This window comes from Micropterus salmoides, unplaced genomic scaffold, assembly GCF_014851395.1.
Source record: "Micropterus salmoides isolate LMB-PRFRI ecotype aquatic unplaced genomic scaffold, ASM1485139v1 Ms_hic_scaffold_17, whole genome shotgun sequence".
Taxonomy (NCBI): Eukaryota; Metazoa; Chordata; class Actinopteri; order Centrarchiformes; family Centrarchidae; genus Micropterus; species Micropterus salmoides.
Window position 1 is genome coordinate 8,056,367 of NW_024040817.1, and position 15,094 is coordinate 8,071,460.

General features: G+C 40.1%; 1 protein-coding gene across 1 annotated transcript; it reads right to left on the reverse strand.

The window, feature by feature from the left end:
- Nucleotides 1-4,709: 4,709 nt before the first annotated feature.
- Nucleotides 4,710-14,687, reverse strand: LOC119907291 (epsin-1-like). The gene is made up of 11 exons (XM_038725055.1): nucleotides 14,618-14,687; nucleotides 13,899-14,048; nucleotides 13,659-13,767; nucleotides 13,093-13,248; nucleotides 12,016-12,144; nucleotides 11,508-11,628; nucleotides 11,207-11,382; nucleotides 8,924-10,418; nucleotides 7,998-8,144; nucleotides 7,351-7,512; nucleotides 4,710-6,794 (listed from the first exon to the last, which is right to left on the reverse strand). Exons 3-11 carry the CDS (start codon nucleotides 13,725-13,727, stop codon nucleotides 6,274-6,276), a joined length of 2,976 nt encoding a protein of 991 aa, XP_038580983.1. The 5' UTR covers nucleotides 13,728-13,767; nucleotides 13,899-14,048; nucleotides 14,618-14,687; the 3' UTR covers nucleotides 4,710-6,273.
- Between the last annotated feature and the right edge of the window lie 407 nt (nucleotides 14,688-15,094).

Sequence of the window (15,094 nt, forward strand, 5' to 3'; positions counted from 1 at the left end):
CTGCGGATTTTGAAACTAATCCGTCTCACTCTCAGTGCACATTGTGTTCCTCAACCTGTTCCTCCACCTCTGTGGGAGGGATTGAGCTCGCAAAGGAGTGATTAGTCCAGTATGTCAGGCCTACCTCTGGGCCTGGTAATCTGTCTTAATCGCAGGGTTAGGTGGATGAGATTACTGCCCACTCTCTTTGACGACCACCTAAATGTAAAGAAAGGAGACAGAGGCAAGCATCTGGTTAGGAAACAACTGAATCATGTCTATGATGGAAGTCAAGTAATTTATGTTGCCACTTAATGGTATGTCTTCACAGAAGGGGTTTAAGCCTGGCTCATAGTGCAGACACATTGGATGCGTTGACGGATGTGAAGTCGACAGATCCTGTTCATTTTCTGTGTGGAGCGGGAGATATGACAGTCATTTTATCTCATTCTGATGGAACAGATGAACTCCTATTTTTTAAAAATCAGGCTGTCTTCACAGACTAGGTAATTGTTTGCGTTTTACTTGCACATGCTTGAAAGCCACCCAAAGCGTATTCTTACACTTACAGATTATTTTCTTCTGTTTCACATGCGTAATTGCAGGTGATCTACAATCAGTACTAGTGCCTAAACCCAGCTGTGTAGACAGAGCACTGAGCTGCTCTGCTAACATGCTGCTGACTCTACGCCTCCTGTGTTGAAATGAATGGAGGATTGTTTTTGGATTTAGGAAACAGCTGAGGCTATGTGTGAATAGGTCAATGCATAGGAAGTACTTCGGTAAAAACAGTAATAACAAGCGAACATATGGCCTTCAGACTCAGTGTCTCATCTTGGTTTCCACCCATATTTTCCTTGGTTGTACCAGCAGAACCAAACAAATAACAGTGAAGAAGGGATTGCAAACTAAGTCCTGCAAGTTTCAGGCCTGTTTCACACCTGTGTAAGTCTGGGTAACTCTGCAATAAATCTGCAAGCTGGATCTGGCTGTGCCAATAATAACTGTTTATCTAATATGGGCCCCGTTTGATACTTTGACTGTAGAGGAGTATGACCTTATTGGCCCTTGTGACATATTTTGTAAACAACCAAAATGGCTGCCACTGATGTGGAGCCAAGCAGCAACCTCTAGGGCTGAAAAATGGAGCCAATGCTGAGGTGCCAAAAAACAACAACAACAGATGTTAAATTAGCCATTAAAACCACAGCAAAAAACACAACATGTAAACCTTGAAGAAGTGAAAGAGCAAAAAACACAACATGTAAACCTTGAAGAAGTGAAAGAGCAAAAAACACAACATGTAAACCTTGAACAGGTGAAAGAGGAACAGGATAAAAAACCTTAGAAGTGCAAGGCAAGCATCATGCAAGTGGGATATGAAATGCAGACAATTAGAACAAAATGCAATGCAGACAGTGAAAAACATGGCAGGTGTGGTTGCTTTTTAACCAAGTTTTAAAAAGAAATTGTGAGATTCGCCATATCATTGTAAAAGGACCTTTATGGCTTTTGTATATGGATCAAAATAAATATTGTGATGCACATTTCACTGACATTGTACGACCAGCAATTGCCAAGCTGTTCAAGTTTGGCTTCCTGTTATCATGATTGCAATATGACTTCCATGAGCAGCATTATTCAAACACCTAAACATAAATTCCTCACTGTCTGACTTTATCTCATAAATTATATTCTGTATCAACTGGTTCCAGCCAAGCTGAAATACTCCATAAAATAAAAATATTCTACATTGTATGTCATGTTATATGTGAGTATATGAGTGACCTTCCGAAAGGAAAAAGAGATTTAAGCAGTGTTAACAGGTCTCATGTACCGTCATATTAATCAAATCATAAATTATTATCTCTGCTCTACTAGGCAGTGGGGTTTAATCAGTCCATCAAATCATCCCATGTTGTGAAACTATAATCCATACAGTACACTGAGGCAGTTGTTGTGCTGCTTGACTTTTAACTTACTGTACATGTGTGGACTTGAAGTCTTTACACACCTGTCCAGCTTACAGATTATTCGATACAGGCAAAGCTTTGAGACATGAACTGAGTGTACTATCCGAGCATACAGACAGCCTCCAGAGCATTCTTTTGTAGAGATTTTAGTAGGAGATTTGGTGAATAAAGACTGTTTTTACTGGTTGTTCACTACAGAGACAGGAAAACCATGAATATATTATCCACATCAGCAGGAGATTCAAAGTTCATGAAAGTAGAACACGCAGTTTATTGCTTTTTTCTGTATCCCCTCATCATGAAAAGCTAAAAGGTTTCCCCTCGTGTAGCCTATGCGATCGGAAAATCCAGCTGTTGTTCACGCTCAACTTTTGATCAGCTTACAAGATAAAAATTAAAAAATAGCTTAACTCACCGTGTTTGGGACCCCGGCAGAGAGACTCTTTGTGGTTCCTTCACCACTCCTTGAGCTGGGATTCCTTTACCTTTCGTTCTGCGTTCCTCAACACTCCGTCCTCTATCTTGGGTGAGTTCCCATCAGAAACCCACCCAGATTTCCCTTTAATCCTCACAAGTCCATCTGTTACTTTCCCTACCCTTTGCTCATCATACTGATCTATTCATTCATCCACACAGCTCTCTGTCTCTATCTCTTGCTTTCTTCATCTCTCCTTCTCTCTCACTCATAACCTTCCTGACCTCTGGTCCTACAGTGATTAATTTGACAGTATGGTATGTAACAGCTTGGACTGAGATGACACAGCGTTCTCATGGTTCGTGCTTCTCTCTAAACTTCGAGCCTTCTTAACACAAACCGGTACAGCTGTACAGTATATACAGCTGCTGGCTTTAGGCAATCCCATCACTTGAAAGTCACTGGTTTAAATTTCTGATTGGAAACCAAGTGAGTCAGGAACAGCATGTTTGTAGTTTCACTTAAGTTTCTGATGATTGACTGATGATAGAAGCCTGAAACAACAGCATCAGAAACATAAGGAGAATATAATTCAAGCAATTTAACAGGCTGTAATTTGTTGTGCTCTGCCAAGGAGAACAAAACATTCTTGCTCATATTTAGCCAAACTGATACAAGTGACCTACTGGGTTTCTTCAAGAAGACAAGTCCATTATCCTCAGTTAGTGTGCATCAGCCAATAAGTCATACTGGGAATGGGGATGACATGTAAGGTCCAAGTTGGAGGATATGTATCAACAAAACTAAGAGTCTACGGCCATGCTAGCAGCTCTGTGTGGCTGTATGTAGGCACAGCAGTGCTTTGAGCTAATTGCTAAAGTCAGCATGAAACAACATGCTTACAGTGACAACATGCTTATATTTAGCATAAATGTTTGCCAGGTTCACCATCTTAGTTTAGCGTGTTAGCATGCTGACACTTGCTATTGAGTAAAACAAAAGTATGGCTGAGACAAACCAAACAAACCAAAGATTTTGTCCTAATCAGAATCAGTGTTTTACACATACGAGGAATTTGCTTTGGTGATGACACACCACAAACATACAGTTGACATAAATAAATGTAGAAATATATAAATATGGAATAAACAAATGCAAGTTATATAAGAATAATGAAAGAATAGAGTAAAATAAAACAACAGAGAAAGAACAATGTGGCAGATATTTACATGTGCATTACTCCGGTTTGTGTGTGCAGACATATTTTAATGGAAGAGAATATTGTGAACATAAATATATAAATTGACAAAATGTAAAAATATAGAACAAGAACGATTAACAATTAACAACAAATATGTGCAAAGTTCCAGGTTTGTGCATGATATGAAATTAAGTAAAATTTAGATGTGCAGAGACATTTGCGTTATTTGAAAGGGGGGGTTCCCCACTGACACCTAACACCGAGGCAGCTATGCGCAGCACTATCTTGGATAATATATAATAATAATTCACTTTATCTGTAACGCACTTTTCTTAACAATTATATTTACCCTCAGTAGAATATTCTTTATGGTTGTGCACTTATTCTTTTAAATGGTTCATAATGTAATGATTATGTGTCCTAATTTATTTTGCTTTCAATATGCCAAGTACAGTGGCAACAACTGGTAGTACATGAGGTGTTTCATGTGAGTGACAAATATCTGTTAATATTTGTTGCCCTCTTGTGGTGACAGTAGGAAAGTTCTTTATTGGTTTGAATGGAAGGCAAGGTTTAGCCAAAACAAATCCCCAATAAATGAGTGATTCAGTTTAAAAATTGAGATTTGAGAAAATCTTCAGAGAAAATTAGTGAAATCCGATATAGAGAACCAACAAAAAGGCTACAATGCTGAGTAGACACAGTGAGAAATGAGCATTTTATTTCTCAAATGTACTGTATACCATCAGTTTACAACACAGCTTTAAATTCAAATACACAGATAAATCCATTAAAAAACTATTTTTTCATTCTCATCTTTCTCTACTATAACTTCTTAATGCTAAACTTCTTACAGTGAAGTTTTCCAACAAATTTAAATTTCAAGGAGTCAAAAATACATGAAAGATGTTTACAGGCCCATAAAACACAAACTATGTGACCTGTTAGAAGTCACTGGTCCTGTAGATTTACTGTTTTCACATTACCTAAACTGTGGCTAACCCTGCTACTGTTTATGTTTTCTTAAAGTCAAAATGTATCTTCAGCCCCAAGGAAGCAAGAACAGGTGTGTGTTGAAATATTTCAGTTATCACTCACAGGGGAGGATCCGCTCAGACAGCATGCACATTAAAGACGTTGATATGTTCAAATTCGGTTTTTATTTAGCCAACACCGTAGCTAAACATCATACAATAATACATTTCTGTTTCTTGTCTAATGCCAGGAGATACAGCGAAGACATGTTCAGTTACACAATGAATCCAGAATGACAACGACAACTCAAAACAGGGAAGAGAAAGCCACCATTGGTTACTGAGTTGATTGATAATGCATTGTTTGAGCAGCCAAGTCAGGTTTGAGCCAATCATGCTTGACATCACATGTGATCAATACCATCAGGGGAACCGTTCTGATTATGACACTGTAACGAAAGTTAACCTGAACTTCTCTTTATTGGAGGCCACTGCTGCATTGTTGCATCAATAAATAATCAAGCAATAAATCAATCAATCAATAAATTGATAAATAGTTACTCATGATTGTAACACTCTTAATATACAGAATAATTCAAGGTTTATCTGTGATTACTTCCACTATTTACATCAGCACAATAAATACTGCACACACACTGCGTGCATACAGGTCAAACACACACACACACACACACACACACACACACTCCGCCTTGTACAAACACATGCACACTTAATGAGAACCTACAGCGACGTCTTTCCCAGATCAGTCCTGTCAGTGTTTTAAAGGACCAGTCACAGAATGAAACAACACTCACATAAACAGTAATTCTTCAGGATTTCCACATGACACTCTCACAAAGGTGCTCTCTGTTTCTTAGACCTGTGCATGAAAATGACTTTGTTTCAAATAAGTACACAGTTTCATACATATTTTGTGTGTATTTCAGTTAATATATTATGCTGCATACATTTAAACCATGGCTTTTATATTAATTGGACATGAGTAGATCTCAGGGGGAGGAAAGGGTAAGCTGGGGAGGTGATGGATTTAATTAAAAAGGATCACACTAGAGACTTTGCATGTTTTAGCCTGACAAGTCACTACTGCCCATTTTCCAACAGTATACCATAATTGTTTATACTGTTTCTTACCTTCCATGCTGCCATTGGTTCAGTCAACCAATGAAACATTTATTCTTTTGTCAAAGTAATGCTATTAATACATGCTAGTCCAGTTACAAGCAGGAACTTTCACGACTGAACTCGTCACGTAAATAGTTTTGGAAACTCTTTGTTCTTGGTGCATTCAGGTTGCTGAAAATCAACCTTTTAATACAAGAAATGGTCAAATTCACGTAATCCTTTTCAGAATATCACTGTTTGCTTATTGTTTGTACACTTAGAGAGGCACTTTGAATTTTATTGTTATTTGGAAGGTGCTATACAAATAAATGTGCCTAGTCTTCCAATGAGTTACCTTAATAGTCCCTCTCTACAAAACTGAAATAACATTTGATGATACTATAAGGTTGACAAAAAGTATGATGGAAAATTCACAACATAACCAGTGGCTGCCTGGAACGTACATAGGAAAGCAATCTACTCCTATGGCTATGTTTTAAAAGCTTAAACAGTAGATATTCTGGAGGCTAAAACATGTAAACCTACCCAGTGTGGCCATTTAATATAATCCCGGCATCTCATAGGAAAGAATAACCTGTCAAGTTGTCAGAACATGAATGGATTGTTGTTTTTCACAGTCTCACCCAACCCACTGCTCGAGAGCCACTCCGGCTGGAAAGGGACTCCACCTCCAGCTTGTGGAGTGGACCCTCGCAAGTGAGCCACTCCTGCTTGACAGTTCCCTCCAGAGAAACTGGACTGACCCATTCTTTGTTCAAACAAGAGGGGGTCTACGAAAGGATTCCCCACCAGCGATCCAGACTGCACCATTCCCACTCCTCCCACAGAAACAGATTGTACGATTCCAGTTCCTGAATACAGAGGAGCCACCTGAGATGCCTGAAGCATATTTAAGCCGGAGTGAGATACCCCCAGGGTATGGGATGGTAGCTGAAATAGGGGAGTTTCAGCAGCTCCAAAAGTGGGAGAAGGTGCACCAAAGGAGGGAGTAAGGGTGGAACCAAAAGGTCTGCAGTATGGGGCTGATGTTTCAGGAGGGGACATCCCTGCAACAGCCCCTGGTCTGACCACAGGGCCAGGTGTCATGCCCCTGGCTTTGAAATTGCCTGGGAAATAGGAGGTGTAACAGGAGGATGGAGGGATAAGGGGAAGGAGGGGGGGTGGATATACAGTTTGAAGTATTTCAGCAAAGAGAAAATGCACCAAAGCAGAGAGAGGAGTGAGAAAAGTTAAATATCTGCACTGGATAATATACATTAGTTTCTATACTAAACTTCAATAGGTCACTATTTCTCCCACACACACACACACACACACACACACACACACCACAACATCTATACACTACAGTGAGACCACAGGGTAGGGGTGGTTAGGTAAAACACATAAACACAATAAGCTTTCCCATACAAACCTATTAATAAATATTTATTTGTCTGTCATAATATCTCCACCCATCTCTGTCTCTCTCTGGACTGAAGACTTCAGCTGAACAGTAGTGGAATGCATTTTGCAACATCACCAGGAGATGCTTTTTAGTATCCAGTCTTTGAGGTTGATCATGCATCCATCTGACTCAAGTGCACCACAAATAATTCCACATGAAGCCTTTGTCAGAAATTATATTATTCACCCAAAGTGAAGCATTTTTTCTGTTCTTACCAATGACTTCTGTCTGGGCGTTAAGTGTGCTGACATGGGGGCGCTGTTTTGGTTTGGGGTTAGAAGAAAATAGATCATCCAAGTCAACAAGTGACGCCCCCGCAGAACCCAGAAACGAAGCAGTCTTTCTATTTGTCTCCTTTCCCTGCGATGTTCGCTTTCCTGCAATAAAATAAAGGTCCAGTTCTACTCTAAAAGGTGTTTTCTTTCAGGGACAGGTCAGGGAAGAAGAGAGAGCAAAGCGGAAGAGAAGATTAATTGATTATGATAGCTAGCCAACTGCTGACCGATGGGAAGATGGAGATGAAATGGAGAAAATGGAAGACAAAGGTCACACATGCAAATGACCATTACAAGTACACATGAAGTGTCTTTTCATACATAAATGCAAATAAACAATGCAGAGATGCAGGCACAAACAGACAAGTTACGTTTTTAGTCACCACTCTCAGCTGAGCACTAAGCCAGCTCGCAAAAGCTTTCGATTAAAAATAAGCATACATTAACAGACTGCTGCTGAAGACAGAACAAAGATTTAGCTGATCGTTTTATTGCTGAGTACAAAGTAGACAATGAGGTTTTATTCTTATGAATAATGGATGGATCAAAGAAATATGCATTCAGACAGAGAGTATAGTGCAATTTACCTGTCCCATTGCTAGGTGCACTGCTCGATGCACCCCAAGGGTCATCTTTTTTAGATGCTCCGTCTCCAAAGGGGTCACTAGATGGGCAGGAGTCTGATGGCGGAGCAGGTGAACCCCAAGCATCATCTGTGCTAACTGGAGCTGCAGCTAAGCAGGGAAATAGAGCATGCAGGATCAATGGGGACAAAATAGTGATATACAGAAGAAACCAACATTTAAATCTAATTGCTTCTATCATTTCTTAGTTAAAAATTGCTAAACACGAGGTTCCATTATTTGCTTTTCTAGAGCTTTCAACCATATCATACAGTGTTCTTCAGCAACTGGAAATGGTCCAGGTGTCATCATGTCAACTAAGGCACATTATAACAAGTTGTTGCATATTGGTGAGATGGCAATTCCTGCCTTTGTTCAAAGATTGTCTTTCACAAACTGTCCACTGATTCCTGGCCCGATGACTTTGGTTTCTTCACAGTCGATGCTTTGACTGGTTTTGATGTTCTAAAGCTGATGATACATAGAGCAACTTTTAGAGCAATTGTGCAGGGCAACGGTGCCATCAGTAGTAATGAGTAAAGATTACTACCGTAATCCCCTTCCCCCACCTGCCCCGCCGCTATCCGTTCAAAACATAGTCGGACTGGCCACTAGCAAGATTGCCCAGCAACATTGCTCAAAAAGTTGCCATGTGTATCATCAGCTTTAGACAGATGATGTCTGATTCTGATGATTCTGGTGGCACAGGGATTACGTCACCACAATATATGACCACTTGTTTTCACATGATCAAAGCTGTGATGACACCTTAGCAAGTTCCATTTGCTAAAGAAAGTCTTGCAATACAGAAGAAAGCTCTGGAAAAAACTACTAAGAAGTGTTCCCATGTTTCAAGAATTAATCTTCATGCTCATGCATTTGTTTCTTACCTGGGACTCCCCATGGGTCATTGTCTGGTTTAGATGCATCCCCAAATGCATTAGAACTATCAATCGGTGAGGAGGCGCTTGTCCCGTCCCCCCAGGGATCTCCGTCTTTTGTTTCCTTTGGAGCAGATGGAGCCCCCCACAGATCTGACCCGGTGGCAGGTGGAGGGCTAGCAGGGGCTCCCCACGCATCTGCACTGCCTTGGGGCGAGCTCACCAAAGGGGCGCTGAAGGGATCAGAGGCATCATCTTTTGGTGGGCTGGATGGCACTGTGAATGGGTCCTCTTTAGGGGGTGTTGTTGGTGCAGAGAAAGGGTCGTCTTTTGTGGGTTTGGGTGGAGCAAAGAACGGATCCTCTTTAGGTGGTGTTGTTGGTGCAGAAAAAGGGTCATCCTGGATAAGTTTAGTTGGAGCAGAGAACGGATCTTCTTTAGGAGGTGTTGTGGGAGCAGCAAAGGAGTCATCTTTTATAGGTTTAGTTGGTGCAGAGAAAGGATCCTCCTTGGGTGGTGTTGTTGGTGAAGCAAAAGGATCGTCTTGGATAAGTTTAGTTGGAGCAGAGAAAGGATCTTCTTTAGGTAGTGTTTTGGTAGCAGTGAAGGGATCGTCTTTTGGGGTACTGAATGGGTCATCCTTTGGAGCAATAAACGGATCATCTTTTGGAGCAGTAAACGGATCATCTTTTGGAGCAGTAAACGGATCATCTTTTGGAGCAGTAAACGGATCATCTTTTGGAGCAGTAAACAGATCATCTTTTGGAGCAGTAAACAGATCATCTTTTGGAGCAGTAAACGGATCATCTATTGGAGCATTAAATGGATCATCTTTGGGGGCATTAAATGGATCATCTTTGGGGGCATTAAATGGATCATCTTTTGGAGCATTAAAAGGATCATCTTTTGGGGCATTAAACGGATCATCTTTTGGGGCATTAAACGGATCATCTTTTGGAGCATTAAAAGGATCATCTTTTGGGGCATTAAACGGATCATCTTTGGGGGCATTAAATGGATCATCTTTGGGTGCACTGAATGGATCATTGTTAGATGAACTGAATGGATCTGGTTTATCTTTTGGAGCAGCAAAGGGATCTTCCTTGTCTTTTGGTGCCTTGAAAGGATCATCTTTTGATGCTGCAAAAGGATCTTCTCCATTCTTTGGGGCAGCAAATGGATCTTTGTCTTCTTTTGGTGAGGAAAATGGATATTCGTCAGCTTTTGGTGCTGCAAATGGATCTTCGTCAACTTTTGGTGCTGCAAATGGATCTTCATCAGTTTTAGTTGGAGCCCCCCAAGGATCACTGCTGGCTGTTGTGTCAGTTGTGTCTGGTCTTGTGGGTGTGCCCCATGGATCTGTGGCCTCCTTGGGTTCTTTGGGGGCTCCCCATGTGTCTGGTTTCACCTCCTCCTCTGCTTTCTCTCCTCCCCAAGCACCTCCTTTAACGTCATTGCCTTTGCCTGCATCCTCCCATTTAAGCTCATCTTCAGTCATCTTGGCCTAGGATATTACCATTGCAAAATGAGAAATGTAAACACAAACCCTTACTAATGGTCTAAACTCCTCCTGCTTACACAAACACTGAACTGATTAGTTGTTGAGTAATCAATTGCAATTGGTATTTGACCTACAGGATTTTGTACTCATAAGTATCCCCACAGCCGCCTGGTGCCTCTCAACCAAGGCAACAATGGAAAAAGGAGTCCAGCCCCTGTCCATGAATTTGGCTCCAGAACCTTTGCAGTGCGTGATGGTGAGCCCCAATACTAAATAATGGGCCCAAATGCCAACTTGAAACCAAAGAATCTGAACAACTCATTGCAATGCCTTATTGTTGATTGACTAAAACTTTGCATTAGTTTTTGGTTGATCGTTTAACAATTTATATATGTATATATATTGGGCAATACATGTATCCTATCTATCGCAGGCAAAGGTTTAGTGTCTCATAGGATATAGTGGATATAATGTATTTGTAAGTATTGCATCCTTTTCCCATCATTCATGTGTCCTAGGCTTTTTTTTATAAATATGATACATAAACATTGGTTTCCCTAACAGAAAATACGACAGAATAAACAAATAAATATACAGGGGGCAAACACCAAATCATGAACACCTGTGTGATATGTAAATTAAAACAGCAGCCATTCAAAAACTGTGTTATGGAATGTACCGTTTTGTTGAAACTAGGATGTTGATGCTGACTTGTGGTTAGCCATAGCGGGACTATGGTATTAAGTGTTGTTGACTGCACTGTATTGTACAGGTACTTGCTATATGCTTACCCTCCTCTCTGCTTCTTTCTTCTCAGCTTCCTGTCTAAGACGCTCCTCTTTGCGGGCAGCAAAGGAAGCAGTCAAATCGGCCACCGAAGGGATATTGTCTAAGGATGGAAGCCCTGAGCCCCCGGCCACGTAGCATGGCTTGTAGTTGGGATCCTTGATGGCATCAGTGGATGAGGCTGGTTAGAAGGGATGAAAAAGAGATTAAATGAGAGTTGTGTGAGAGACGCAGAAAAAATTAGAATTATACTAAAACAGTTGAAACAATGGGTGCTTAGCAGTGATACTAGGACAGAGGGCTCACCAGCAGAACTTTTTGATGTCTTCTCTCTGGTCTTAACAGCAAAGTCTCTCTCCTCCTTTAGTTTATCATCATCCTCCATAAGAACAAGGACAACCTTGGCCTTCTCTCTCACATTTGCACCCTGGGATAGACGTTTACATTAGACTTGGCTGATTTGGCTCTGACAGCAAAATCCTATCTAAGCCTGAAAAACGTATACCAGAAACAAACCACAAATGGTACAGGTCTTATAAATTTAACCAATAAATAAACTGTAAACTCTAAAACTAAACTCTGACATAACTCTTATGGGGCTAAGCAATCATGAAAGTGTCATGAAGTCAGGCTTTGTTTGTTTGACAGACATTTGTTTGAGACAAACCTTTAATTGCAAACCTGGTGGTTAAAAGGACTGTGGTGATGGGATATTATGGTAACAATAATGAATAACCTTAATGTATAGCATGCAGCCTTCTAATGGATACTAAAAGGTCGTATGCTTTAGACATTATCAGGAAGCATGTATCACCTGATCTTTGCCATCCTTTTCTACAAAGCGATACTCTGTGAGGGCTTTGACGATGTAGATGTTGTCTTTCATTTTCAGAAGCACACGATCGTCACCAGTCTTTAACAGGTACTCCAGCAGTGTCAGGGACTGGTATGAAAAAAGCATGACAAATGAACAAATTAATGTGAAACAAATGGATGAAACAAAAATAAACTGACAATCCAAACAGTTTCCAACTGTTTTGTTTTTTATAGAATTGTGGAATTTATAGGACAAAACAATAATGAAAGAAACAAAACATGACCTGTATAAAATCATAGATTTGGTAGGAAAGGATAAGCAAGATGCAAAAACCTTAAAACATCCAATACTTAGATAGTAGTGGACACCAGTGTAACTGATATGCCAATACAAAGTCATATGACTGGCAAGTTACAATGGTGTGTTATGTTACTGAGTTGGTGATACCAGTAACATAATAGCAGATACGTGGTGCAGTTTAGGTCTTTACTAAAGACCAGATAAATAAAGCATCTCGTGTGAAAGAACAGAGAGTGCTTTCACTGAAGATCCTTGAAATGGTAATACATTCCAGTTGAGCTAGAACAGTTAAAAACTGCTGCATTGGTAAATGCAAAGTTCATTTGTAATCTTTTAAACTTTCGATATTACTGTACATGCAAAATATCCTGTTTTTGATCACATATTCTAACATCAAGAAACTTGAATTGGTTTGTTAAACTGTTGTTTTAACAAACCAATTCAGAGAAATTAGACCAGAGAAATGTTGTTGTATTGGCTTCTGGTCACAGCCCTTGTTTCCAAAAGAAAGCTACAGATCTTTGGGTGACCTTTTTTGCCTCAATTAATTATTATCTATGACCCATTCATCATAGACACCACAGAGGGATCTGGTGCTATATGTACCCATCAGCCACCAGTCTCTACAAATAATGGGTGTATTTGAAAATGTCCTGTTTTAATAGATAAACTGAAATTTCAAGGATGACAGAATATCCATAATAATGACAGTGAAATGACTGTTCTGAAGTCTGAACACACCATGTTGGACTTGTTGTGCATTATCATTGTTACCTTGTGGATGTGTCTCCAGTTCTTGTCGTCTTTCAGGCGTTTCCAGAGCATCGTCATGATCTCGTTGCAGGCAACCACATTGTAGGTCAAATCAGAGATGTCAGCCATCTGAGTGCTGGATGGGCCCCATGGGTCATTAGATGTTGCCTCTCTCACCTGCAAAAGAAGCAAAGCAAGAAATGTCAGTGTTTAGGAAATATAAGGTGGTGGCAACTCCTTGCCATCATCTCATTTCGTCATGTTAATAAAAAGTTATCTGCCTTTTTATAAACGTTCATGTTTCATCCGATCATTATTTTAGCAAGAAACATATCCCCGACTGTAAAACCTGAAGGTTTGCATGTAAGAGAATAGCTCACTGTGACTTAAGAAAACGTATGCGTATGAAAATTTAAAAGAATGTCTTGTTCTATTATTCAATGACAACTTAACAATTTGTAGAAAATTAGGCACAATATGAAATATAAAATTTGTCACTTGATTTAAAAAAAATGGGATCCTACAGGCTTAAGATACTGAATATTGTGGTTTACATTGTTTTTAACCCATTGATTTCAGTTTCTCACCTTAACTTCAGCCTCGGAGTAGTTCTGGACCAGGTTCTTCAGCTGTCGGCGGAGCATAGAGGACGTCATGGTGTCTGGCGGGGGAGGTGGGGAATCAAACCACCGTGATCTGATTCAGAGAAAACTCGTGAACAATTGCTGCATGCTTACAGAGTTGGCACAGAGAACTGGAAAAGAAGGATCCAAAAACATGCTTACACATAATCAAATAACACAACACAAACACTCACATATGCCTACCTTTTGTAAAGTCCACCTGCTGTGCTGTCAAAGACTTATTTTTATGTTCCTCGGGTGCAGTTGCTGGCTCAGTGAGTGTACATCCTGCAGGTCTCTCTTCCCCCTGACTGCATTTGCTTGTCTCAGGATGTCAGAAACCAGATCCTACAGCTGCGGGTAGATACCAGTCAATAAGAAAAAAGAGCTGAGGCATGGGTTGGCACTGAGTGACAATGGTAAACAGAAAGGTAAGAATATATGACAGCAAAGCTAGACTAGAGGTGTTCCTACACCTGCTGTATGTGACAGCTCGTATCAGTTTGTCATAATCACTGCGACAAACACACAGATTCTCACCTAGGTTAGCTAACTCGCTAAGCTACAACCTCGTAAGCTTCCAGCATCCTGGTGCTGCTGCTGTGAGAAAATATAAGGCAAAACCTAATTTGTAGTGCACCTGGATAACTGTAAGCCACATCATCTGTAAATTGACGTGTCAGTAGTCACGCAGAGTGTTTTCAGGACCACGGAGAGCGACTGAAGAAGACCAGCAGCCGTCAATATGGCTAACGGTCGAGCGTTGTTGTTAAGCCAGCAACAATCAGCTTAAATATGACACTTTAGCGATCAACGGAAGGGTTTCAAACAGTCGCTGCTTTTAGTTAAAAACAACACCCACTGGTAGCGGCGGCGTTTTGTGTATTCTATATGCGTATTTGCAAAAACAAATAAGCACTAACCTCCAACATATCTTCGGCTATCTTCGAGGAGTCGACACGACGTGACGGTTTCCGCTTCCGCCGTTTTCAGGAGTCCACGCCCCCTTACGATAAATATAAACATTTTATATATATTTTTTTTTTACTTAGTTAGATGCCAATTTAAGTAAACATGTTCTGCGTCTTTTATTCTTAAATCTTTTATTTTTATTTTTATTTTATTTTTTAGAACAAAAAATATGAAGCAGTTTCCAGAGCGTAAAGTAACTGAGATTAACGTTAGTGAGTGAGCTTCAGCCAACGTCGTCTGGCGGTTGATAATAATAATAATAATAATAATAATAATAATAATAATAACAACAATAATAATAATGTTTATTAGTATAGCAACCTTTATACAAGAAATTTAGCTTATTGTGCTTTACATTACAACAAAGAAATTACATGCAACAAGTGCTCCACATAAGAAAATACATACAATGACTATGAAACAAGGAT